The sequence below is a fragment of the Corvus brachyrhynchos genome, unplaced genomic scaffold, assembly GCF_000691975.1.
Source record: "Corvus brachyrhynchos isolate BGI_N302 unplaced genomic scaffold, ASM69197v1 scaffold69, whole genome shotgun sequence".
NCBI lineage: Eukaryota > Metazoa > Chordata > Aves > Passeriformes > Corvidae > Corvus > Corvus brachyrhynchos.
The window spans coordinates 6,109,368-6,134,282 of NW_008240228.1; the positions used below are offsets into that span (position 1 = coordinate 6,109,368).

General features: G+C 43.3%; 1 protein-coding gene across 1 annotated transcript in view; it reads left to right on the plus strand.

Annotated features, from left to right (window-relative positions):
* PPP4R3B (protein phosphatase 4 regulatory subunit 3B) overlaps window positions 1–20,405 on the plus strand; it is a 24,375-nt gene extending 3,970 nt beyond the window's left edge. The window contains exons 3-17 of the mRNA XM_017745229.1: window positions 1,265–1,320; window positions 7,152–7,250; window positions 7,762–8,382; window positions 11,312–11,389; window positions 11,592–11,708; window positions 12,314–12,430; window positions 12,787–12,918; window positions 13,341–13,443; window positions 14,104–14,145; window positions 14,398–14,556; window positions 14,782–14,951; window positions 15,573–15,712; window positions 16,163–16,347; window positions 16,814–17,016; window positions 17,773–20,405. Of these exons, the coding sequence (XP_017600718.1) occupies window positions 1,265–1,320; window positions 7,152–7,250; window positions 7,762–8,382; window positions 11,312–11,389; window positions 11,592–11,708; window positions 12,314–12,430; window positions 12,787–12,918; window positions 13,341–13,443; window positions 14,104–14,145; window positions 14,398–14,556; window positions 14,782–14,951; window positions 15,573–15,712; window positions 16,163–16,347; window positions 16,814–17,016; window positions 17,773–17,868 (2,318 nt within the window). The 3' untranslated portion in view covers window positions 17,869–20,405. The remainder of the gene's footprint in view (window positions 1–1,264; window positions 1,321–7,151; window positions 7,251–7,761; window positions 8,383–11,311; window positions 11,390–11,591; window positions 11,709–12,313; window positions 12,431–12,786; window positions 12,919–13,340; window positions 13,444–14,103; window positions 14,146–14,397; window positions 14,557–14,781; window positions 14,952–15,572; window positions 15,713–16,162; window positions 16,348–16,813; window positions 17,017–17,772) is intronic.
* Window positions 20,406–24,915: the final 4,510 nt, after the last annotated feature.

The window sequence follows — 24,915 nt, forward strand, 5'->3', positions numbered from 1 at the left end:
GCCCGGCTCCGGGCCCCCCCAGCCGGGCCTTCCACCCACCGTCGCCGGACTCGGCTGATGGGGCCTTCCCTTGGGAGACCCCACAGGATTATTATTATTATTATTATTATTATTTCCATCCTCCGTGCCTTCCCTTATCTTGCGGCTCCATGTGAAGTTTCCTTACCCCCACAAGCCACAGCAGCGTTTGATACCGTGGTCCTAGACTTTTCTCCTCCCAGTTCACAAAATTATGGAATATGCTGAGCTGGAACGGACCCACAAGGATCATCCCGTCCAGCTCGTGGCCCTGCACAGACACCCCAACCCTGGGCATCCCTGGGAGCGTTGTCCAGGCTCTCTGTGCTGGAGCTTTGGCAGCCTTGGGGCTGTGACCATTCCCTGGGAAGCCTGTTCAGTGCCTGACCACCCTCTGGGGAAAGAGCCTTTCCCTGATACCCATCCCAAACCTCCCCTGACTCAGCTGCAGCTCCCCAGCCTGAGTAGAGCTGAAGCTGTGACATGTGACGACATTTTGTTCGCTTTCAGACCAATATCCTTTGCTTTTGAGGTGCTCTTTTCTTACTGCTGTAAAAAGTTGTTTGTTTGTTGCTTTTTTTTCCCCCCTTAGGAATTCACTGGTGGTGTTCGAGTCGGGTGGCATCCCTTGTGTTTTATTGCACTTTAAAGTCACCTTTAAGGGTCTTTTTTAGAGGGGGGAGGTACGTGCTCCCCACTTTGTCAGCCGACAGGTGCTAATGTGCTAAATAAACCACCTAAGACTGGTATAAATTGCTCCGGAGCTGTTGCCAGGAGACATACACTACTTGCATACACAAGATAAAGTCCCTGCGTTTATAGTAGCTGCGTGATTCACTTCTGAAGGGCAGCTGAAGGGAATAAAAGCAAGTGGCCCACGTGGCTTCTCTGGGCAAAAACATTTTTATGCTGGGCAGCACGTTACCTGCTGGAATCTGTATAGGTGGCCTAAAAGACCACTAAACAAGTTGGTTCTGGCATCAGATTTCAGGAGAAAAGAGTGCTACAGTGGATTTTGGACTAAATTAGAAGAGAAAAATGTATTTTAATAGGGGTATTTCTGTTGAATTTTGTCTTATCTGGCTTATTTTAGGAAATTATATTTAAAGGAGGCAGTTCTTGCGGATTTTCTGGGAGATTTGGATTAAGCTGAGGGTCTGTTGGCTGGCACATGGGCAGTGGTGTGAGATGTGTGGAGATGTTTGTTTTGTTGAGTTCAGTAAATCTCTCTTCGTACCTTTTTCAGGTTCACTACTGTTAGAATCGAAGATAAATCCAAATACTGCATATCAAAAACAGCAGGCAAGTATTACTGCTAGGCTTTACTTTCTCTGGGTGCTGATGCTGAGGAATTGTTTTGTGCTCGGAGTAATTGCATTTTTCAGGAAGAAAGGAAAAGCGGGACGACATGGAATTGTTGATGGTGTTTTTTTATAGAGGTGACAATCTTGCTTAGAAACCTGTGGGTGCTAAACACTTCACATTCTAGGAATTAATATGTGGGTCTTCTAGAAAAATACATTTTGGACTTCAGGCTTTGAAGTTAATCTACGCAATTTGGATAAATATTGAAATCATTACAGGAAAGGAAAAGTCACGTATATGTGTGACTTTTGTTTCCCATCCCAGGCTGTCTGAAGTAATTGCAAAATCAGGGAGGCAAAACTTTGGCCAGGTCTGTTGAAGTGTATTTACTTACCTCTTGAGTTCTTTTTCTGGAAATAACGTGAAGGAATTTGTCTCTATGGGACTTTGTTCTTTGTTGTTGCTGTTTAGTTTTTATTTTAAGCCCGGAAAGCTTCTGTTGTCCTAGGTAAGGCCACAAGCCATGGTGAGAGTTACCTTTCCTAGAGGTAAACCTGCTGCAAGACAAAGAAGGAAAACAGTTGGGAGATGTGTTAATAGGTTATTTTTGTTTCATCTACTGAAAAAATCAACTTACTGAATCTCTTCTGCTTTTACTGTTTTCCTTTTTTCAGCATTAATTTTTGATGTCTCTGCCTGCATTGTTCTCATGGGTTTTCTGGAGTTTTTTCTGTCTGTTCCTTTGTTCTACAGTAGAGTCTCTGTTCCTTTCATTCAGTGTTTGATACTGTTCTTTATCATTATGGTGTCCAGAACTGTTTCAGTGCTAGAAAACAGTAATTTTGTTCTTCCTAAGTCACAGAGGGACACGTCTTTAAGGATTTTGTTATCGTGACAAGTTACAGTGTGAGAATTTGAGAAAGAGACTTTGTTATCTCGTGAACATTGGTTGGCTCACTTTAGGTTAGGACTGAGGTGGAGTTTTGGGCCAGCCTTTCCAGGAGGCTGTTTGCTGTGGTTTCTGCTTTTCACTTGTTAGGGATTGGTGGCTGGAGGCTTTCCTTGGGTGGGCCATGCTGAGGAAGGAGCTCTTCAGAGTTCCAGAAGCCGACAGTCTTCAACTGCTTCCTGTTTACTAGAGGGAACCTATACATAGAGAAATACAAATGCCGATTTTGTGGCTGCAAAGTTTTAAAATGCTTCCTTTCACACCCTGTTTCCTGAAACTACAACTGATTAGTTGTAGGCATTTTTTACTTAATTGGTAACAAAGTTTCAAGTGACTTAAGTAGCTTTTGTTGCCATTTTTCTTGTGGAAAAGGTAGATCATAGTTTAGGAAAACTCAAGCTGAGGTTTATTTTGGCTGGCTTTTATTTCTGATACTAATGCTTTTGCGTCCTTGTGGCAGAAAGCGTTTTCTTCGCTGTTCGCTCTTTAAGGCTTGTGTAACCTCGTGCAGCTTCACGCAGAGCATTGTCCTCAAGTTGGTGGTCTTGGATTGGGGAAAGCCGCAGGGTGGTGCAGCTTGATGGAAAAGAAACGTGCCCTGCCTACACATCTGTCTTCATGTAAATAACTTGAGTGGACTTAGAGGGTACTTAATGCTTAATTGTGGTTTGCATAACAGCGTCCTGTGAAAAAAGGAAACCAACCACTGATTTTTCGGTGCTGTGCATCCATCTGTGACTTCCAGTATTACTCTGTTGGTGCCAAGTCATGCAGTAGCTATTGACTAACCCCAAACAGGACAGGCCTGTTACCTGTCTGCTCCAGTCGTGTTTGCGGTTCCTGGGGAATTCATTCTGTCCAGGTGCTGGGCACGCTGTCATCACGACTTCTTTCTCGAGGGAAATAGGGCTTGGATGGGACATAGGTGCCAAGCTGCTCAGCATACAATGTGTAAAATTATCTCTAATTAGATGAATGCAAAGAACACGAGAGCCTGAAGAGCTTTAGGTCCCTCTCGATTTTGGAGCATAGGCTTTGAGAGTTACACATCTCTGCTGGACACCCCACGATAGCCAGAGGGCAGGGTCAGATGTGTTCTGGAGTCTCTGGCAGGAGCAGTTTTAAAAGTTGGCACCACACCCATTTGTTGTTTCAGCCTCTGCTTGAGGTTACTGTTCCCTGGCAGAACTGGCAGAAGAGAGTGTCCATGGCTGAAAGACCTTGAACTGCTGCAGAAATCCTTACTGGGAGTGCTGTCCTCCGGTGTTACCTTTCCTGTAGGTGTGCTCTGTTTGCAGCTCTGAGATGAAGATCCTGCGCAAATCCTGTCTTTTGCCCAGGGTTGCCATCACTCCTGTGACAACAGAACGTTTTGCTCGAGGCAAAATCGGAGTTCCTTTCGGCCGGGATTTAACACGTTTGCAGAGGTGCTGTTAAAGCCAGCCTGAGTGGTTGCCAGAGGGCTTCTTCACTGCTGTTTTATGCCAGCAGGAGTGTTCACATTACCGTGTGGCAGGTTAGATGTAGGACTGAGTCAGTTGAAACGTGTCTTCCCCCTGGATTCATTTTTATCAGCACGTGTTCCCCGTCCGCTTCCCTGTGCAGCACTTCGGTGCTGGCGTGGGGATGTGGTGCAGTGCAGGAACATGGAGAGGTGGAGCAGCAGGCACTGTGCACACCAGTACCAGAACTGGAGAGGGGTTTGAGCTGCTGTTGCAGTTTTTGTTCAGAATGAATCTTTTTTGTCTTTATATGGTGTTTGAGTGAATTAAGGAACGTTGCTGTTGCTCATGGATGGAGCAGCATCCCCTCTAAGCATGTGGGGGTGGTAGAGCCAGGCCTGGAAGATGTCTGTGCTATTGGTGGGTTGTCTGAGGTCGTGCAGGAAGTGTGTGCCAGATGAGTACATTTTATATTGGTATTGGACAATTATTTTCTGTTGAAACCAACTTCGAGTCTTTCTGAAATATTTTTGGAAAAGCTTATATAACTTCTGCTTTGTGTGGGCAGTACAGATTGTAACGAGTACCATTCAGTAACTTGAGAATTTTCACAAATTTTTGACTGCAGTCGCTGGGTGCCTGGAGTCATTTTAAGTTACTGCATTAATTCCCTTCCTTGAATCATCCTGAGCTATGAATAGGGCTGCTGAGTGTGTGTGTCCTTCTTTGTTCAGTGAAGCACCTTTGAGGCTCAGCTTACCTGGGAGTGCATTGATTTTGAGTGCCAGGGCATCAGTATTTGCACAGAATGTTTCAGGATAAACGTTTCAGATTTTGAATTCTGTAACAGCCATAAAATTGTACTCAAGAATTATTTTTTGATTAATCTCTGAAAGGGAACCAGATCAGGGAGCCAATGAAGCTTTTCAGTGCATGCAGTTGACAATTACTATTTTTCTCTCGAAGCCCAGTTGAACTCTTGACTCTGAAATGGCACACGGTAAACACAGAGATCCAGCTGTCCTGAGCTGGAGATGACGGGGGACAGCTGTGAGTGAAAACTATGTCTGCTCTAAGAACTTGGACCAGTTGTGCCCATGAGTTGGAGCCTGAGAGCAGAGAGGCTCCCTATTAATATTTGTCACTGTAGGAGAAAAATGTAATATGCATAAACAACTGACACCAGTGCTCCAACCACAGTGCTTGAACTCCGCTCTTTCCACAAGAGGGAAACTTTGTTTCTCTAAAGAAATGTTTAAAAATTAGTAAGAAAGGAAAAAAATTGTGTCTGTGCAAATTCCATTGTTTTTAGTGTGGCCTGTGATTATTTTGGGAGAAGGAAGCAGATCTATTGGTAGGCATTTGTCAACAGTGATGTCATTCTAAACTTTATTTTCAAAACAAAAAAAGGCAAAGACAAAACCCCCAAGATATACTACTCCACATGGATGTTGAAGGATTAGGATTACTGTAGAAAAGAACTGAAGGATTAATGCTGTTATCAGTGCTGCTGATGTTCATTCATGTTCCAGTGATAGCTGGAGCAGCTGGGAAGTTGTGCTTGTTGAGAGAGATGTGTGTTTTCCAAATACCTTCCAAATGATTGAAGAGGGAACCTACTGTCCTATGCCAGCAGTCCTTCCCAAATGTCAGTGTCCTCCTGGAAATACACAAGTGCTCCCTGACCCGTGTAAGCCCAGATAACTGCATTTACAAAGGGCTGTTTAAACCTCACGGCCCCTGAAGCTTCCTAAGGAGTATCAGGTATCTATAATCAGGCATTTCTTTGGGTTTCCTTGCTGAGCTTACAGATACCACTCTTAATATTTTGTGTTCACTAAAAGTGGTGCATAAGGTGAAGATCTAACCAGCCTTGATGAATTGTGTGGTGAATATTGAACATTGTAAATGAGGGAACTAAGTTACCTTACTGACCATTAAGCAAGGGCTTGCTAGTGTTTTAGAAACACTTCAGTATTTAAAAAACTGTGGTAACAGTTCAGGAAGTCAACAAACTTGGAATGTTGAACAGTTTTGCTGAAGCTCATCAAATATAGTGGAGAGTTAGCAGAGAGCTGCTCAGTTTGGATATTTTTATATGAAGATGAGTTTGCTGTGGGATGGGGAGCTGTTGTCCTGCTCTTGTCTGGGACAGAGTTAATTTTCATGCCAGTGGCTGGTGCAGTGCTGTGGTTTGGATTTAGGATGAGAATAACACTGATAACACAGGGATGTTTTCGTTGTTGCTGAGCAGTGCTTACCTTGAGTCAAGGACTGTTGAGTTTCCCGTGCTCTGGCAGTGAGGAGCTGCACAAGGAGCTGTGGGGGAGCGTGGCCAGCACAGCTGACCTGGCCAAAGGGATGTTCCATATCCCAGGATAACAGGGGCAGTGGATAAACTGGGGGGTTGGCTGGGAGGGGCCGATCACTGCTCAGGTGGTGCTGAGCAGCTCTATTGTGCATCATTTGTCTGTCATGGGGTTTGTTCCTTTCTTCACCTTCCTTTTCATTGCTGTAACTATTTATAATTATTCATTATATTTTACCTTATTTCGTTTTTTAAACAGCTCTTATCTCAAGAGTAAAAGTTTCACCTTTTCCTGATTCTCCTTCCCAACCCACTAGTGGGAGGAAGTGAGTGAGCAGCTGTGTGGTACTTACTTGGCAGCTGGGATTAAACCACAACCACTCTATATTTGAATGTTGAAGTACAGGCTTGCATTCCTTACAGGACAGCAGCAAGTGTCCTAGTAAAACCTCTTCAAAAACCATTTTAGTCTATTCAGAAATTCCATCGAAACTTCCAGATCTACTGTGCAAGTGCACAAATTGTATTGATGGAGACAATAGTAACACAGATAAAAAACCTGGCTCAAATGAAAATAACCAGCAAGATGGTTGTAACTTTAGTAAGAACTTAGGAGTTTTATATTATTCAGGTTGTATGGTTTTTAATTCAGAAAGGAATGTTTGAACATTAGCTAGGCATTATATCTCACATATCTAGGGTTGTCTTAAACCCTTTCTAAGGGGGAAATTGAAATTTTAGGGGTTTGTTTCAGCCTTGCTAAATATGACAATACTTAAATGGTCATATTGCAGGTTTTCTTAATCTAGTGTGTGCATTCCCATTTCAAGACTTGGTTCGAGAAACGTATCTTGCAGAGAAGTGCCATCATAAGTGGTGTGCATATGAAAAATAGTATCTTTAAATATGGTTTGTGTAAGGTAGTGGTCATAAAATAACAAGAAAGAAAGTTGATGTTCCTTATGGCAGAACAGGTGATTTAGTGTTTTGGTGTCTTACATTCTTTTGCCAAGTGTAGCTTTAATTAAAATGATTTATTCTGTAGACATTGTCTGTAAGGGAATGGAGATTAATATGCAGTGCAGACCTGTTTCAGAAACAATTCTTTTCTTGGTTTTATCTCAAACAGGACACACTGATTGTTTGGTCAGAAGCAGAGAACTATGATTTAGCACTGAGCTTTCAAGAAAAAGCTGGCTGTGATGAAATTTGGGAAAAAATCTGCCAGGTACAGTAAACATGAAACATCCTGGTTTTATTCCAGATTTTCTTGTGTCTTCTGTGACTTGATGTATTTTTGCATCCTTTTTGAACCTGATTGTAAAAGAATCAAATATTCATTGTTATTTTCTGTGTAAGATCTTGACTTGCCCCTGCTTGGAACATGAGTTGTTCTTTTCTTAATTGAATGTCAGGCTTTTGAAAAATCACTGTAATGGTGGGACTCAGGTGGTTGGTGTTTTTTGGGAAAGGAGTGGTGTTTGTGTGATTGTGTTTATTAAAAAGGGACTGCCGGAGTTCCATGTTTTAATTGTCCTTCTCCCAGCCAGCCTCAGGAAGCAGCTTGTTGGAGTGCAGTGGAACTGCAAATATGCTGTAAGGAACCAGAGGGCTCAGATTCCCGAGCAGCTTCCTTGGACAAACGGGGCAATTGAGATGTATTGTTATTTCAGTTACTGACCTGCTGACTTCTGTGTGTAGTTTGGGATCAGACAGTAACTGTGTGCACTCTTTCTTAGGTTCAGGGTAAGGATCCTTCGGTGGAAGTCACGCAGGACCTTATTGAGTCAGAAGAGGAACACATAGAGGAAATGCCTGAAACCAGCCCTCTGATTGACCTTCCTACTTGTGAACTCAACAAACTTGAAGAGATTGCTGACCTAGTTACCTCTGTTCTCTCCTCACCCATCCGTAGGGAAAAGCTGGCGCTGGCCTTGGAGAACGAAGGCTACATTAAAAAACTGTTACAGCTTTTCCAAGTCTGTGAGAATTTAGAGAACACCGAAGGCTTGCATCATTTGTACGAAATTATTAGAGGGATTTTGTTCCTCAACAAAGCAACTCTGTTTGAGGTGATGTTCTCTGATGAGTGTATTATGGATGTGGTCGGATGCCTCGAGTACGATCCTTCTTTGGCTCAGCCAAAACGCCACAGGGAGTTCTTGACCAAAACAGCAAAATTTAAGGAGGTTATTCCTATTACAGACTCTGAACTCAGGCAAAAAATCCACCAGACTTACAGGGTACAGTATATTCAGGACATCATCTTGCCAACACCATCTGTTTTTGAAGAGAATTTTCTTTCTACCCTCACTTCCTTTATTTTCTTCAACAAAGTTGAGATTGTCAGTATGTTACAGGTAAGTGGTTTTTGATATGGTCTGGATGGATTGTGTGTTGATACCTGTAGTCGTAGTTTAAAAATGGATTACAGTTAATCACACACACTTCATTTGCTCAATGTTTTGAATGTTTCCACTGCTCTCTGATACCTTTGATTTTGTATTTTGTAAAGGTACATTTCAGGTGAGTATATTAATATTTTTTAATGGGCTGTAAAGTTGAAGATTTTTCTCCCTGATTCTCAACCAACGTACACCTTTTGGTCAAGTTTGTGTAGGTATTTAGGGAACAGGCAACTTCTTGTATTCTGTATTAGGGACATTGTAACATTGTTTTTGTAACAAATTCTGGATCTGTGATCCAAAAGGGCATGTTCAGACCCATTCCTGTTTCACTGTTGTTACATCATGGTACTAATTTCAAATGTTCGTGTTGTCTTAAAAATTAAGTAATTAGTTGCTGGGGTTTTTTCCTACTATGAGAATATATATCCAGAAGTACTAACTAATAAATAACCAAGCTGTTACTTTATGAAAAGCTGTCCTGCACACTTTGTAGTCAGAAGCAGGCTCCAAGGTGGTTGGGACCCTGTAAGGAGCCTCGGTGAAGAGCTGTGTGAACTTCATAGCATTTTGGGGTTTTCAGTTGGTGCTGCGTTGTGCAAACTAACGGGTACTGAAGTGGCTTTATTGTGTTCATCTGTGTCCAAAAATGGTACATTTGTGTAGGACAGGTCACAGACCTCTTGGGGTGAGTTTGGAGAGACTCTATAATAAACACCAAGAAGAGCTGAGAAGAGGAAGGGAGTAAAAATGGTGGAAAGAGAGGGGCACTGGAGACATAATGTATCCATATGGAGTATGTTAATGAGCTCAGATATGGGTGAAATGCAGTAAAGAGTGCAGTACAGGACTGGAAAATAAATCAAAACTGAGTAATTGCAGAGGATTGCATGAGTATGCTATTTGGCTTCTTTGCACTTTCTTCTTTGTGGCTCAATAGCAGAAAGAATCAAAAAATTAAATCCCTCTTGCAAAATTAATGGCTTTGTGTTAAATAAAGATTTTCCTTTAAATTCTTTTTGCATATGTTTTCAAAAACTACAAATAAATGCAGTATTATTCTCCTGAGGCCACAGTCCTGTTTACATTTAGAGATCAAGTCTGTAGAGTTCTTTATTTTTCATTGAGGCTGTACAGTACTGAATGTTTAATTGTGCTGTAACAGAACTCTGATTTGCTGTTACCTCGAGTGCTCTTTACAGAAGGTTCTGAAATCCTGACAGTTCTTTGCTGGTTCTGTCGTGGCTGTCCTTGCCATCACAGATGGAGTATGTGGCACACAGGTTTGCCTGCTTGTTCTAAAGTCTGTAATTGAGGTGTGTGATGATTTACCAATAATGTTGATCCTTGAGAATTACAGACTGAGAAGAAAGCACACATGGAGACGATGTTACAGCACACTTGAGGAGAATTCCCTGGTGGTGGGGACCTCAGATCCAGGACTGCTTTTGCAGCCCTGTAAATCAGCTTGTTGGGCACAAGAACTCTAAAGCTCCTTTGGGTTTGGGGAACACATTGGACGTCCTGTTACCCTAAATACACTGGCAAAGCTCCCTGGGAGAAGGCAGTTTAGAGGAGCAGCAGATTGTGTTTGCCACGGCAGCAAAGCTCCTTTCTACGTGCCACAGAGCACTAGATCCCAGTGCTGCTGCTGATGGAAGGGCAGCCATGTGGGAAAGGAGCCTCCATCCATCCTGTGCTTTAGGACACAGGTCTGGGCTGTGTAGCAGCCTTAGACATGCAGGAGATATTTCTGTGCTTAGGTGTTCTGCTGTAGGGATTTTCTACCATATCTGCTGTTGATTGTAGTATGGCTGGGGTTTTTTTTTGTAACAGGCTTAATTAAGCTGTTTAAGCCAGCAAAGCTTAAAATAAACTACTAAATCTACTAAACTACTATGTTGCACTCCCTGTGATGTTGATTCCAGGTATCATTTGTTTGTAAAGCACTTCTATCCCCACGTCTTAAAATTGTCAGGAAAAAGTTTGCCAGTCTTTGGTTGGCATTGCTGTAACTGTAAAAATTCTGTATTAAGTTACGCTAATAAAGCACAGAAATTTTAGTGACAGCACACAGCAAAATAGAGAGGTAAGCACGCTCTGTGTTATGCAATGTAAAGTTCATGTACATTTATTGGAATGCTGCTATTCTGTTCATTTTTGTTCAATGCACAAGTTTATTGAGTAGAATTGGTACAGTGATGCAAAATTTTGTAAAGCTGTAGCATGTTACTGTTTGCTGTCAGATTTATATTGTCTTTAAAAGGTAACAGAAACATTTGAGAGAATGCCAACACTGTTTTTAATGTGAACGAGTGCAGACTAATCAAAGGGCAGAAAGTGCCGAAACCCTTGAGAGAACCCAATGTTCACCCTGGTTTTTGGGTACTTCTTGATCTTACTCAATGGGGTAACTGAAATGCTTTGCAAGAAGTGCGGTGTTGTCCTGTATATACTTAAATATCTCTTGGTGTAGTAGAGGATGTGAATATAAAAAGCCAGTAATAGTCCATAAAGTTTCCCAGCTTGGCAAAGCAGAAGGTCTGCAAGTGGGAGAGATTGTTTTATTGTAAGAAAGGTAATGGGGACATGGGTGCAGAGTTGTCCCGTGGCCGGCACTTTGTAGTTGCAGTTTTAGGGACTATCACTGAGCTCAGCCTTACCTGGCTCTGGTCTCCTGGAGCTGCTTCTGCTGCTCAGAGGGAGTGCTGAAACAATGCCCTGGGAATGATCCCGCTGGATGTGTGCTCTGGCATTTGCCTTCTTTGGGATAAATTGGATGGAGAGGTGGAGAGCTGGACTTCTGCAGGGTTGGATCCTGTAAAGATGGAAGTTCTTTTCCAGAGGCGCTGTGTAAGGTGTGTTCCTTTTGTGTGTTGCACAGGAAGACGAGAAGTTTTTATCGGAAGTTTTTGCACAATTAACAGATGAAGCTACAGATGATGACAAACGGTGTGAACTGGTAAGTCCCAGCTCCCTGTGGTGTCTCCAAGGCTTTACCTGAGCGGGATGAAGGAGAAACAGTGAAACCCTTCTGCAGTCACTGGGGGGTTTCTGTAGAATCAGCCAGCGCACAAACTCTGCCACAGAATGTAGCTGTTTCATCCTTTCACAGAGTTTTCTGACCCAAATACACCTGTAATTACTTTTTCCCTGTGCAACAGGTGAACTTTTTCAAGGAATTCTGCGCCTTTTCTCAGACGTTACAACCTCAGAACAGAGATGCGTTTTTCAAAACGTTGGCAAAGCTGGGAATTCTTCCAGCCCTTGAAATTGTAATGGTGAGTGAAACTTAAAGCTGATTTTAACCCAAGTAGAAGAGCCACAGCCATTGAAGCAGTTTTGGCTCTGCTGAGCCCTCTGTGTCAGTTTTGCTGTGCTGGGAGTGGGAGTTGATTGGAGCATTCCCAATGCAGAGGCTGCCCCTGGCTCTGCAGTGCTCTGGGCATTTTTACTCCCTCTGTGTGAGCCTGTGGGCAGCACAGTCCTTGGGACAAGGGGTGTAAAAACTGGCAGCTGGATTGTTGTTGTGGTTGTTGCTGGCCCAGGGCCAGAGAAGTATTTTTAGATAATCTTGAACTGTTGGCTGGTTCCTCCCAAAAAAGATCCCGTAATCCTGTCATTAGCAGATTAATCTGTCCTAATCAGCAGTGGGAAAATGGAATGTCTTTCACTCCTGTGGTTGAAGCAGCTGTTGCTGCCTGACCATTGCAATTCATTTTGCTGGTTTATTGTTGTTTTTCTGTAACCCTATTACTGTGTTTCTCATAGAAACTCCTGTAATGTGATGTTCTCAACACTTTGAACTACCTATTATTTGCAGCTGTACTTGATAATAAATACCAAACTTAATTTGTTCTTGCTAATCAACTTCTCTTTTTATTAGGGAATGGACGATCTGCAAGTTAGATCTGCTGCTACAGATATATTTTCTTATCTAGTAGAATTTAGCCCATCCATGGTCCGAGAATTTGTGATGCAAGAGGCCCAGCAGAGTGATGATGTAAGTCACAGTGGTTTGCAGTTTGTTGAATATACCAGTCTTTGGGCAAGCAGGCAACAAACAAAACATCAAAACAAACCCCTAAAAACACAGGAAAAAGTAGATTTAATACACAAATATACACTTCTGAGCTTGTTGGTGTTGCGTGAGTTTACAGTTTTGGAGGTCTGACTGACAAGGATTGTAGGTGTGGAGGGTTGTGCTTAACAGAATTTCTGTATCCAAATGCAACTCTCAGTTCTTCCGTTTCATTTAAATTTGTCTTCAAAAAATGACAGAAACTATGGAAATTACTTTCCTCTATTGAAACTGTGGCTAATTGTTTGCTGGTGTGTTTGTTTGGGATTTTTCTGCAGGACATCCTCCTCATCAATGTGGTCATTGAGCAGATGATCTGTGACACGGATCCGGAGCTCGGGGGAGCTGTTCAGTTAATGGGGCTGCTGAGAACTCTGATTGACCCAGAGAATATGCTGGCCACAGCCAATGTAAGGAGATGTGGGGAGTGCAGACACTGCACTGTCCCAGCAGAGCTGAAAACCTGATATTCTCTGTGTTTGCTCTGATACTGAATTTAAACAAGCCAAAAATAAGCTTAAAGTTTCCATTTTGGGGGATTGTGCAGGTGTTTATTAAAAAAGTTTTGTCAAGCTTTTTGAGTTGTTGATGTTTTTTCAGTAGATGTTTGCATGGTGGGGATTTTTTGGTGATGGTGAGCTTGGTTCGTTGTCCCAGAATGAAGAAACTGATCTTTTTTGAGCAAAGACAGTCCTGCAGGCCCAACAAATATACAGGCAGACCTGAAGGAGCCAGTAGAATTCTGTGTGGGCTGTTTCCTGTGTTACTGTTCTTTCTTATTTAAAAGCCTGTGTACAAATCCCACTGTTTAATAAAGCTGTTTTTGTTTTAGAAAACAGAAAAGAGTGAATTTCTCAATTTCTTCTACAACCATTGTATGCACGTTCTCACCGCGCCACTTCTGGCCAATACATCAGAAGATAAATGTGAAAAAGGTACTGAATATTTCCATTTTCTTTTTCCTCCTTGCAGGCCCGTAGTGTTTGGCAGTGGCTGACAGTGCTGGTCCCAGGGATCAGCCTGAGGTGCCAGCTGGGAATGCACTTGTGGAAAACTGCACAGAAGGGACAGGGCTTCTGTGGGCAGCAGTTTTCAGCTCCTTCCTGCAGCTCTGGATGCTGCTGTAGCTTCATGCTGTGCTTTGTGAAAGATGCACTTCCTTGATGTTCATCATGCGAATATACAGTTGTTGATTGCCTTGAAAAAATACTTCCTGTAAAGCAGAACGTGTCTGTAGGTCTCAAATATTAAGCTAAAAAAAGTTTTGCACATTCCATCTAAAATCTGTAGTACTTGTTTTAATGCATTATTTGAAAAATTTAGGATTGGTAGTCTTATTCTATATAATGTTCCTAAGTTTTAGGTTATACGTTTTCACCTAGATGTATTTAGAACTTTGTAAGGTAAATTAAATACAGAAATCTCAACTGGCTGTGTTCTTGCTGCACGTTTATGTCCCTGTAGCTCACAGAAACTTTTGATCTGATGAAAAATCTGACCATCTGGTAGAATTTATTGTTTATCCCCATCTTTTAAATCTTGACAGTGCTTTGAAAACCTTTTTCTGACATTTGTTTTTATTTTCTCTCTATTAGATGCAGTAGTTGGATCCACTAAGAGTAATACAATTTGTCCTGGTGAGTTGGAATTGATTTTGAGTTTTGAAACTTTTCTTGTGTGCTGTGTATGGTATTCTATTAAACAAAAAAGTTAGGTACGCCCATACTTTATTTCTTTTAATAGTTTTTATTGAAATAGATGTAAGGGCTTTGCTTCACTTGGGACAACTGGAAGCTGAAGGAACGTTTTCGTCTGGTTTTAAGTTACTGAGGCTTTTTTTCTTAGTCAACCTTGCTACTGAAAGCTTAAATTGTTAATTTTTCTTGCAGATAATTACCAAACAGCACAACTACTTGCCTTAATTTTGGAACTGCTTACTTTTTGTGTGGAACATCACACATATCACATCAAGAATTACATTATGAACAAAGATTTGCTAAGAAGAGTACTGGTATTGATGAATTCAAAACACACCTTTCTGGCCTTGTGTGAGTATGGAGCTGTTGTGATTTCCTTCTTCCAGGCTTGGTGTGCACTGTGTGGAAGGTGTTCCAGTGTACACTTGAACTTGGAATTCGTGTTAATGAGTGTGAATGAGATTTTAATGCTCTGGGTTTGGGGGTGCATCTTCCTCTGGGTAACAGCAGGTGTTTCAGTTCTTTCCATGAGCCCTGGCATGTGGTTATTAACTCCTTGATTCTTTCTTCCCACAGGTGCTCTTCGCTTTATGAGGAGGATAATTGGCCTGAAAGATGAATTTTATAACCGTTACATCACCAAGGGAAACCTCTTTGAGCCAGTTATCAATGCCCTGCTGGATAATGGCACTCGGTACAACCTGCTCAACTCTGCTGTGATTGAGCTGTTTGAGTTCATCAGAGTGGTGAGTCCAGCTGCAGCTCCAGCTCTTAGAGGAACACCCAGCTCCTTGAAAAACAAGGACGTAAAGCAGCTCCTGAGCCACTTGCTGCCAGTGCCTTGATGTGTGGGAGGCTTTGCTGGGAATCTTTGTGGCCTGTGAAAGTGAAGGGTGGCTTTTGGTTGTAGGATATTGTAGCTGCTGTCTTTTCCAGCAAGAAGAACATTAGGAATGTTAGGATTTGCCTGATAATGGTGAGAGACTTGTTAGAGGGGGCTGACCAAAGTTCCTGGTCCCACATGAGCTGGTTTAGCTGCTGAGGACTGGGGAGAGCTGTAGCCTGTGGGGAGAACAGGGCACAGCTGTCCTACATAAAGTATCCTGGTTTAACAGAAGCATCACAAATACAGTTGGGACACTGCTGAGTCCATTGTCTGTTTCTGTGGGAAGCCTTATAAATATTTCTCGATCTCATCTCTTTTATTAAGGATAAATCTGATTTCATGCTTCACTTTTGTATAATCTTGTACAATAATGCTTTGGCTCTGGGCAAGAAATCAGTTACTTTCCAAAGTGAACTCAAAAGCTTTCTGAACTTCTGCCTGTGCCCATTTGAGGCTGAAATGCTGCTTTGTTCTTCTGCAGGAAGATATTAAGTCCCTTATTGCACACATAGTTGAAAACTTCTATAATGCACTTGAATCTATTGAATATGTTCAGACGTTCAAGGGACTGAAGACAAAATATGAGCAAGAAAAGGACCGACAAAGCCAGAAGCTGAACAGGTAGGCCCCGGTTTCTGTGCTCCGAGCCTGCCAGTGGCTGCCACTCTGCAGGGCTGCTCCTTGCTTTTCTCTTTCCCAGAGGACAGCAGGAGCAGGAGGCTGGGATTGGGGTTGGGTTTCATTCTTGGTGAAAACTTCTTGGATTAGAAGAAAGCTGCATCTGCCTTTCCTTGTGGCCAAGTGTAGTAGAGCTGATGTTGGCCAGTGCACTAAATGCTATGTTCAGAAAACTCTCAGCTTAAGAGGAACAGAATGTTGCTCTGATTTGGGATTCAGTCTGGCTCATCATCATATGGGGTGTTGGTGAGTCTTGGGGTGAGGGCAGAACCAGAGGTGGAGCTGGATTGCCTTCTCAAATACATCGAGCTCCCTCTAAAACTCTGGAAGGTGTTTCTGGTCCCGAGTCTGAAACAGCAGCCAAGCTGGAATCACTGTGTGTGTCTCTTACAGTGTCCCATCCATATTGCGTAGCAATAGATTCCGCAGGGATGCCAGAGCCTTGGAGGAGGATGAAGAAATGTGGTTCAATGAAGATGAAGAGGAAGAAGGCGAAGCTGTTGTACCTCCAGTTGAGAAGTCAAAACAGGAGGATGATTTTCCAGATAGCTATGAAAAATTTATGGAAACTAAAAAAGGTATTTACTCGGTTTGAGGTTGTTGGCACTGGAAGTGCTCCATGGCAGATTCGTGGAGTATCACCTAAACCAGCCTGTGGTTTGTGCCCTGTACCTCGAGCAGCAGTACAGGGCATTCTGTGTGATTGAGTCATGAGATCCAAACGTGTCCTTGCAAGCCAGTCTAGGATTAAAAGAACAAGTTAAACTGCTTGGAGCATGCATCTGGTTTAAATGCCATTTAAAAGCAGGACTTTGAATGTGCCTGTGTGCTCCAGGTGAGCCATGTCCCTGGTGCCCTCAGCATCCAGGCCCTGCTCAGTTTGCTGCTGGTGGGCTCAGGATGGGCTTGGTTGGGGAACTGAGAATTGCAGCAGAATTGGAACCAAAAAAACCTGCTGGCTCTTGCCCCGCGATTGCACTGTGATGTGGATTGTACTCCTTGGTGTGCAGCTGATACCTAAGTGTGGCAATGTTTGTCCCTCAGCTAAGGAGAGTGAAGACAAAGAAAATCTTCCAAAAAGGACTTCAGCTGGGGGATTCAAATTCACTTTTTCCCACTCAGCCAGCTCAGCCAACGGTGCGAACGGTGCAAACAGCAAATCTGTGGCAGCTCAGACATCACCAGCGAGCTCCAACAGCTCCTCTTCCAAGAACACGGCCCTGAGCCCGGCGGTGCCGGCCCCCAAGGTGGGAGAACTCGTGTGGGGCTGTCCTGGTGCAGGGCTGTCCCAGGGTAACAGCAGCAACAGCCTGTGGGCAGTGGGGCTGAGCTGGTGATAAATTCACCCTGAGCCCTCCAGTGAATCCCTGACTGCTCTGGGGAGGTCTGAGCAGGGCTGGACTCTGTTGCAATCTGGTGGGCGCAGTCTCATCCCGCATCCTCTGCATCATTTCGCTGTTGCCACTTTTTTCCTTGCCCAGTTGCTGCTCTGTGTGTCTGATGTACGAAGGAAATTGGCGGTTTGGGGAACTCTGTTAGTGCCCCTCCAGATTGGGAATTGAGTGTTTTTAAGGGGACAGATGCAGGGAGTGACCCCTCTGTGGTGCCTGACTCAGCTGTGCATTACTGGAATCCTCAGCCCTCGAGCTCCTGAGCAGCTACAAAAAAGCGTGGCAGGAGTTGGTTTCCCACCCTAAGGCAGAGCAGCCAAAGGGATGTCAGCCTGCACGTTGGAGTTCATGTCTGTCCAGCTGGGCTGAAGGTGATTTTTAAACAATTTGCAGTCCAGACCCAGAGGAGCGAGGAAACTCCAGTACTTCCTGCAGCTTGAGGTTCAAACCCACTCTCCAGACAAATGGGACTTGGAATGCCAAAGGCATCACCAAGAAACCTTCAGGCTGGTGTGTCCCAGACAGGTTGGCTGGAGGTTGAGTACTAAAGTTGCAATTCCTGGGTATTTTTTCAATGTGAGAATTTCTTTTTTCCTTGTTTCTGATTGGCAGGGAAGTCTAGTTGGGCTAGTGGATTATCCTGACGATGAAGACGATGATGAAGAGGAGGAGACATCTCCAAGAAAAAGACCTCGTCTGGGTTCATAAAAGAAACCAAAACCTTGGAATAAGAACTTTTATTACGGGGTTTCAAATGCTGCAACCGTTTTAAGAGCTAAAAAGAATCTGATTCAGAAAGCTTTCTCCCATGAGTATATAAGATAATACAAGGAGTAGCAAAAGAAACTCGGTGTATCAGCTAGAAAGGGTTAGTTCTGTAAACACAAAGCTTCCAAGGAACTTAATGTCTTTCTAGAAAGTAAGGAGTCTGCCATTCAGGCTGTCAAAAAAATGAAAAATTAAAAAAAAAAAAAGGTGGGTTAGTATTCTCAGAACCTGGATGATGGCTTCTCAGCAAGGAAAGTCTCAGGTGTCGGGAGGGAAAGGGGGAGGGAAAGGTATGGTAACACTTTTTTTAAAATATTGCAGGGTTTCCCCAGTGTTTAACAGAACTAGGAAAAAAAATAAAATTCAAGCTTAAATTTTGAACCCAGTAATCTTAATTTTGTAATGGTGCTGTCAGTTGTGTTCTTTTAGCAATGCCTCTTTTAAAAAAAATTTTAAGGGAAAACTAACTCTGTTTGCATAAGAACAATCCGTATTTTGGGACCATTTATTACCAACTAAGCTGCATTTCTCATGGTTGGAGGGAGGGACACTGCAGTTATAGTGCATGTTGAGTTGTTTAAAACAGTTAAAATAAGTTTTAATTTGTATTTTCCAAGAGGAGAGAATGGAAGCTGGATTCAAAATTGAAGGTTTTGCTTGTTTTGTCAGTGAGACGTCCAGAAATATCTATGCCAAGGAGCAGTGGCTTCCCAAGGGTCTCCCGGAGCTGCTTGTGTCACAGTGGGGCTGTACCCGGCACATCCCACAGCTGTCGGCTTCAGGTTGGGAAGAGCCCGAATTCCAGCCACGCTCGGCGGTGTTCCAAGGGCCGCCTCCTCTCGGAGCAGCCGTTTCCCTGTTTGGGAGTTGAAATCGCGTGGGTGAGGTGGGAATAAAAAACACTCACAGGTTTTTCGTAGTGATGGACTGAGCAGCATTTTAACACCAAAGTCAGTTTGGACCAAGATGGGATTATTGCCAAGAGAACACCTTGAGGGCTTGGAGGCGGAATCCACAAGCAGCACCTGAACCTGGGGGTGGTACAAAAGCTGCTTTTTTAAAACACAAAAGCACATTCCACATAGGTGAGTGAACTGTGACAGGAATAGGTGAGTTCACAGCAAGGTGACAGAGGCAAACAGTCCAGGTTTTATTTTCAAGAGCAGCACATGAACTGTAAATATTTTAATGTTAGTTTGCCCATATGTGATCTGAGATCATGACAAAGTGAGAGGAGATTCCCAGCAACTGTGTCAGAGATGTTAAAAGATGGAACCAGCTGCAATCCACCACATAGATCACTCTTGTAATATGTGTTATGGGTCCATTTCTCCTGGAATAGTTTAAACTGAAGCAGTTTCTCTGTTTTGGAGATTTTTGTAGTTAGTTTTAATTTTAGCTCTTGTTTGAAAAAAGATGGGCTGTCTGTGTAGATATGAAGTATAGTTTTTTCCATAAAACAGAAGTTTATTTTGTATTAAAGATACCACTGTACTTGTTTTACACCATTTGTATACATGTGGTGATATTAATGCTGAACTGTAAAATTCAGGAATTAAAATGTGACCCTGTAATTCCATAATTAGTGCTTTTGTTTGGTTTGTTACACATGGTAAGTGAACTCAGAATTTTCAATGTGGCTGTTGTACGATATTGTTTAAGGTTAGTTATCCATGCAGATTTCCAAGTAACTCCGTACCACTGGATGGAATCCCAGAGGGAACGGGTCAGCTCTTCCCGATGCGTAAGCGAGACACAGGCGCTCTGATGGACCTGGGGACAGTTGTGGTGTCCTTGGAGAGCTCCAGGCTGCCCGGCACAGGACTCTGATGGAACACCCTGTCAGCTCCAGAGCCAAGGAAGCCTTTGCCAGTAAAGAGGAGCTTCAGCATCATCCTCATGTGCTCACTCTTAGGCTGCTTTGCTTCCCAGTGGGTCTTTCCATCAGTAAAGATGATTCACAGGCCATGAGAGCAGCAGTTACCTGGGATGTGCCTTCACTCACCTGAGGAGGAGAAGTGGCATCACCTGGACCCATGTTCCCAATTCTCTTCAACAGCCTCCCAAGCCAAGTTCTCCATGGGACTCCTGAGGAGCGTCAGTCCTTGCTCTGCTCCTCACCACCCCAATCAATGGCTGCTGCAGTATGGCAGGAACTTTAAAAACATACTCAGACAAACAGGAGATTGTTTCACAGCAAAACCAAGAATGTCATGAATTTTTATAGTTCTAGGAAAGGACTGGCTGAAGTGGCATTAGATGTCCCGTTAAACACAAACCTGCAGTCCCAGGAGAAGGTGACACCCAGCACTGTCTGGCTGTCACCCCTTGGTGCTGGTTCCCAGTCTGCCCTCGTGAGCAGCCGTGTTCTCCTGCCTGGGCTCCTTCCACTGCCACTCTTTGGGGAAAGAACAGAACATCTACCAACGTGTACCAGTTACAAATGCTATTTTAATAAAAATTCCATGAAACTCGAATGGGTAGGTTTGTCTGTTTTCCTGGGAGTTGCTGTGGCAGTCAGGGAGGTGATGCCATGGGCAAAGGGCAGCCTCTTTCCTCAATTTTTCACAGCCAAACGCGTAAAGGACTTTAAAAGATTTCTGCTACTCTGGCAGTGAATTGCTGGCAACAGCCTCAGCTTTCAAACTCAAGCAACTCCTTTTACTTAAAAGTTGCATTTATTGCAAACTGGGACCTGGGAAACTGTCCCAAAAGCCTGTAAAATGCTGTAACCTGGAGTTAATTTGTGGATGTCTTGGCTCCCGAGGTCCATTGGCTTTCTCAAAAACGAGGTGGTCAAGGGTGCACTTCCTTGTGAAGTCAGACTTTATTACACTGCGCTGCTGGAAAAGCCATTTGTTTATAAGGGGCTAAGGAAAGGAACCAAGTTCTGCACTGTTAAAATGGGGAAGTTAAAACGTTGAGCCCAGAGCTGTTGCCACAGGAATTCCTTTCCCAGCTCTCCATCTCTGCCTCTGCTCTGCGGGCTCAGGGCTGGAGCAGGGCTGTGCTCTGCAGGGATGGCACGGCCTCGCTGCGGGACAAAGTCGGGGAGTTTCCAGCACTCTGGAAAAGGAGTGTTCGTGGTGTGTTTCAGTGTCATTTGAATAGGGAGTGACCAGGTACTGAGCTGCTTGTCTGAAAGTTCTATAAATCCCATTGTAAGATTGGAAATCCCTTCACTTACTGATGATTTATTCTAAAGCATCTTTCTGTTCTTGCCTGTGTAAGTGGTTCAGGTATGGGGAAAAAGAAGTATATTTAAATATATGCTGTGTAAGGCAGTGCTCATAAAATAGTTCCAAAGAAAGGTGATGTCCCTTACGACAGAACAAGTGATTTAATACATGTCTTCTACAGGCATATATGGTAAGGGAATAGAGATTAATATGCAGTGCAGACCTGTTTCAGAAACAATTCTTTTCTTGGTTTTATCTCAAACAGGACACACTGATTGTTTGGTCAGAAGCAGAGAACTATGATTTAGCACTGAGCTTTTAAGAAAAAGCTGCCTGTGATGAAACTGGGGAAAAAATCTGCCAGGTACAGGTAACATGAAACATCCCATTTTTATTCCAGGTATTTTAATGTCTTCTGTGACTTGATATATTTGTGCATCCTTTTTAAGCCTGCTTGTAAAGTAAGCGAGTATTTGTTGTTTTCTGTGGCTTTTCTATGCAAGATCTTAAACTGCCCCTGCTTAGAGCACCAGTTGTTGTTTTCATGATTAAATGTCAGGCTTTTGAAAAATCACTTTAATGGTGGGACTCAGGTGGTTGGTGTTCTGGGGCAGTTTGTGTGATTGTGTTTATTAAAAAGGGACTGCTGGAGCTCAATGTTTTAATTGTCCTTCTCTCAGCTGGCCTCAGGAAGTGGCTTGTTGGAGTGCAGTGGAAAAGCAAATGTGCTGAAGGCAAAAGGAGCTGGAGGTGTCAGGGAGAGACAAAGAGGTGGCAGCGCTGTGTGAGCCCCCAACTGTCAGAGCAGATCTCAGTGACTCTCATGTTTTAGGGCTATTTTCATCTTTGTTGTTTTATTATGAAGCAGTTTAGATTTTACACTTGCAAAGCTGGGAGCAGCAAGGCAGTGGAGCTGCACCTGTGTGTCCTTAAAAGAAGCAGCACTTTCCCGTGGGAATCATCACAACCTTCCCAGACTGTGACACGGCCCAGTGTAAAGCTGCGAAGTAAAGAACCAGAGAGCTCTGATTTCCAGCAGCTCCCTAGGGACAAACTGGGCAACTGAGATGTGTTGGTAATCTTTGCATGCACTAGGGTTTAACATCTGCTCAGGCAGTTCTGAAGTCCTGTTGCTGGAAGGAACCAATCCTAATAACCAGTCAGGAAGGAATAATACCATTTTCTAGGAAGGTCCATAGCAGCCAGCACACAAACTCTGCCACAGAATGTAGCTGTTTCCTCCTTTCACAGAGTCTTCTGACCCAAATACACCTGTAATTACTTTTTCCTATGCAAAAGGTTTTCAAGGAATTCTGTGCCTTTTCCCTCCTGTTACCTCAGAACAGAGATGAAGTTTTCAAAACGTTGGCAAAGCTGGGAATTCTTCCAGCCCTTGAAATTGTAATGGTGAGTGAAACTTAAAGCTGATTTTAACCCAAGTAGAAGAGCCACAGCCATTGAAGCAGTTTTGGCTCTGCTGAGCCCTCTGTGTCAGTTTTGCTGTGCTGGGAGTGGGAGTTGATTGGAGCATTCCCAATGCAGAGGCTGCCCCTGGCTCTGCAGTGCTCTGGGCATTTTTACTCCCTCTGTGTGAGCCTGTGGGCAGCACAGTCCTTGGGACAAGGGGTGTAAAAACTGGCAGCTGGATTGTTGTTGTGGTTGTTGCTGGCCCAGGGCCAGAGAAGTATTTTTAGATAATCTTGAACTGTTGGCTGGTTCCTCCCAAAAGATCCCGTAATCCTGTCATTAGCAGATTAATCTGTCCTAATCAGCAGTGGGAAAATGGAATGTCTTTCACTCCTGTGGTTGAAGCAGCTGTTGCTGCCCGACCATTGCACTCCCTGTTTGAGTGCTGTTGTTCCTCAGAAACATGAAATTCCAGGGAATTTCTGTGCTGCAGTAATAACCTGTGGACTGACCAAGGGACACGGACTGCAAGGAAAACATTAAGGTCCTGTAGATGTTCAGTGATTAGATCAGCCTTAATCCTATTATTCTGTTCCAGGACTAGCCCAGTCCAAACGTGTCCTGTTGTGTTACTCTGTCAGGCTGAGAAGTTGTTCTTTTCTCAGAGAAAATCACATCCATAAGGAAGTTACTCATTCCTGTTGCATGCAAATGAGCACAGAAAGTTGTGTACAAGGTCATGTGTCCACTTGGTCGTTTGGTACAAAATGAGTAAATTGTGGATAACAGGTACAGAAGATCAGTGTCTCAATGTTGCTCTTCTGTTGTTTTTCTGTAACCTTATTACTGTGGTTCTCATAGAAACTTTGTAATTAAATGTTCCCCAAACTTTTAACTCCATTTCTTTGCAGCTTTACTTGATAATAAACACCAAACTTGACTTATTCTGAAAAAGGAATCTCTTATTTATTAGGGAATGGATCATCTGCAGGTTAGATCTGCTGCCAGCCACAGCTATATTGTCAAATCTAGACAACCTTTGTCTGTTCATGGTCCAAGAATTTGTGATGTAAAAGGTCCAGCAGAGTGATCGTGGGAGTAAAAGTGGTTTGAAGTTTGTTGAATGTACCAGTCTTAGGGCAGCCAGGAAACAAACCAGCCAAATAAAATTTCTCTTTTCTATTTCATTTTAACGTTTGTTTTTTAAAAAATATATAAACATAGGGAATTCATACTCTTGTAGCTAATTGGTTTGTGTTTTGAGTAGTTTTGGGGTTTTTTTGCAGGATGCTTCTCATCACTGAGCTGATGCTGCTATCCTGACCCTGAATTTGGAGGACCTGATCAGTTAATGGATGTACTGTGCTCAATCCAGGGAATCTGCTGGCCACAGCTGATGTAAGAAAATACAAAGTCTACATTCTTGGAAGGCTGTTTCTTCTGTTACTTCTCCTGTTATTTACAACACATATGTGTGTGCCAGTGTTGAATGAAGTGATTTTTCCTCTTAGGAGTCACAAATATTTACATTCCTGGATTTCTTTTACATTTCCTGTGTTCCTGTTCTCACGGTACCACTTCTGGCCAGTGCTTCAGAAAACACATGTGAAAAAGGTAAGGATGATTTTTATTTCTTTTCCCCCTTTCAGGCCTGTGGTGTTGGGCAGTGACTTGGCAGTGCTGGTCCTGGGGATCAGCCTGTGATGCCTGCTGGGAATGTGCCTGTGGAAAAGTGCTATTGAAGAGTCCTGGGGCTGAGAAGAGGCTAAGCAGAGTACTGGTCTTGATGAATTCAAAACACACCTTTCTGGCCTTGTGTGAGTATGGAGCTGTTGTGATTTCCTTCTTCCAGGCTTGGTGTGCACTGTGTGGAAGGTGTTCCAGTGTACACTTGAACTTGGAATTCGTGTTAATGAGTGTGAATGAGATTTTAATGCTCTGGGTTTGGGGGTGCATCTTCCTCTGGGTAACAGCAGGTGTTTCAGTTCTTTCCATGAGAAGCAGATTGGAGCCCTTGCTCCAGTTCTTGAGTTTATTCTTCATACACATGGCTCTTCACTTTATGAGGATAATTGGCCTGAAAGATGAATTTTATTACCATTACACCATCCCAAAGAGGGAAACCTCTTTGAACCAGTTATCAGTGTTCTGTTGGATAACGGCACCTGGTACAACCTGCTCAACTCAGCTGTGTGAATTCATCAGTGGTGAGTTGAGCTCCAGCTCTGACACATCCGCGGCATCTCAGGTCCAAAGGCAAAATGCAGCTCTCCAAGATTGCAACATCCTGGTTAAAGAAGTCACAAACAGCACTGGGACACTGCTGAGTCCATTGTCTGTTTCTGTAGGAAGCCTTATAAATATTTCTCGATCTCATCTCTTTTATTAAGGATAAATCAGA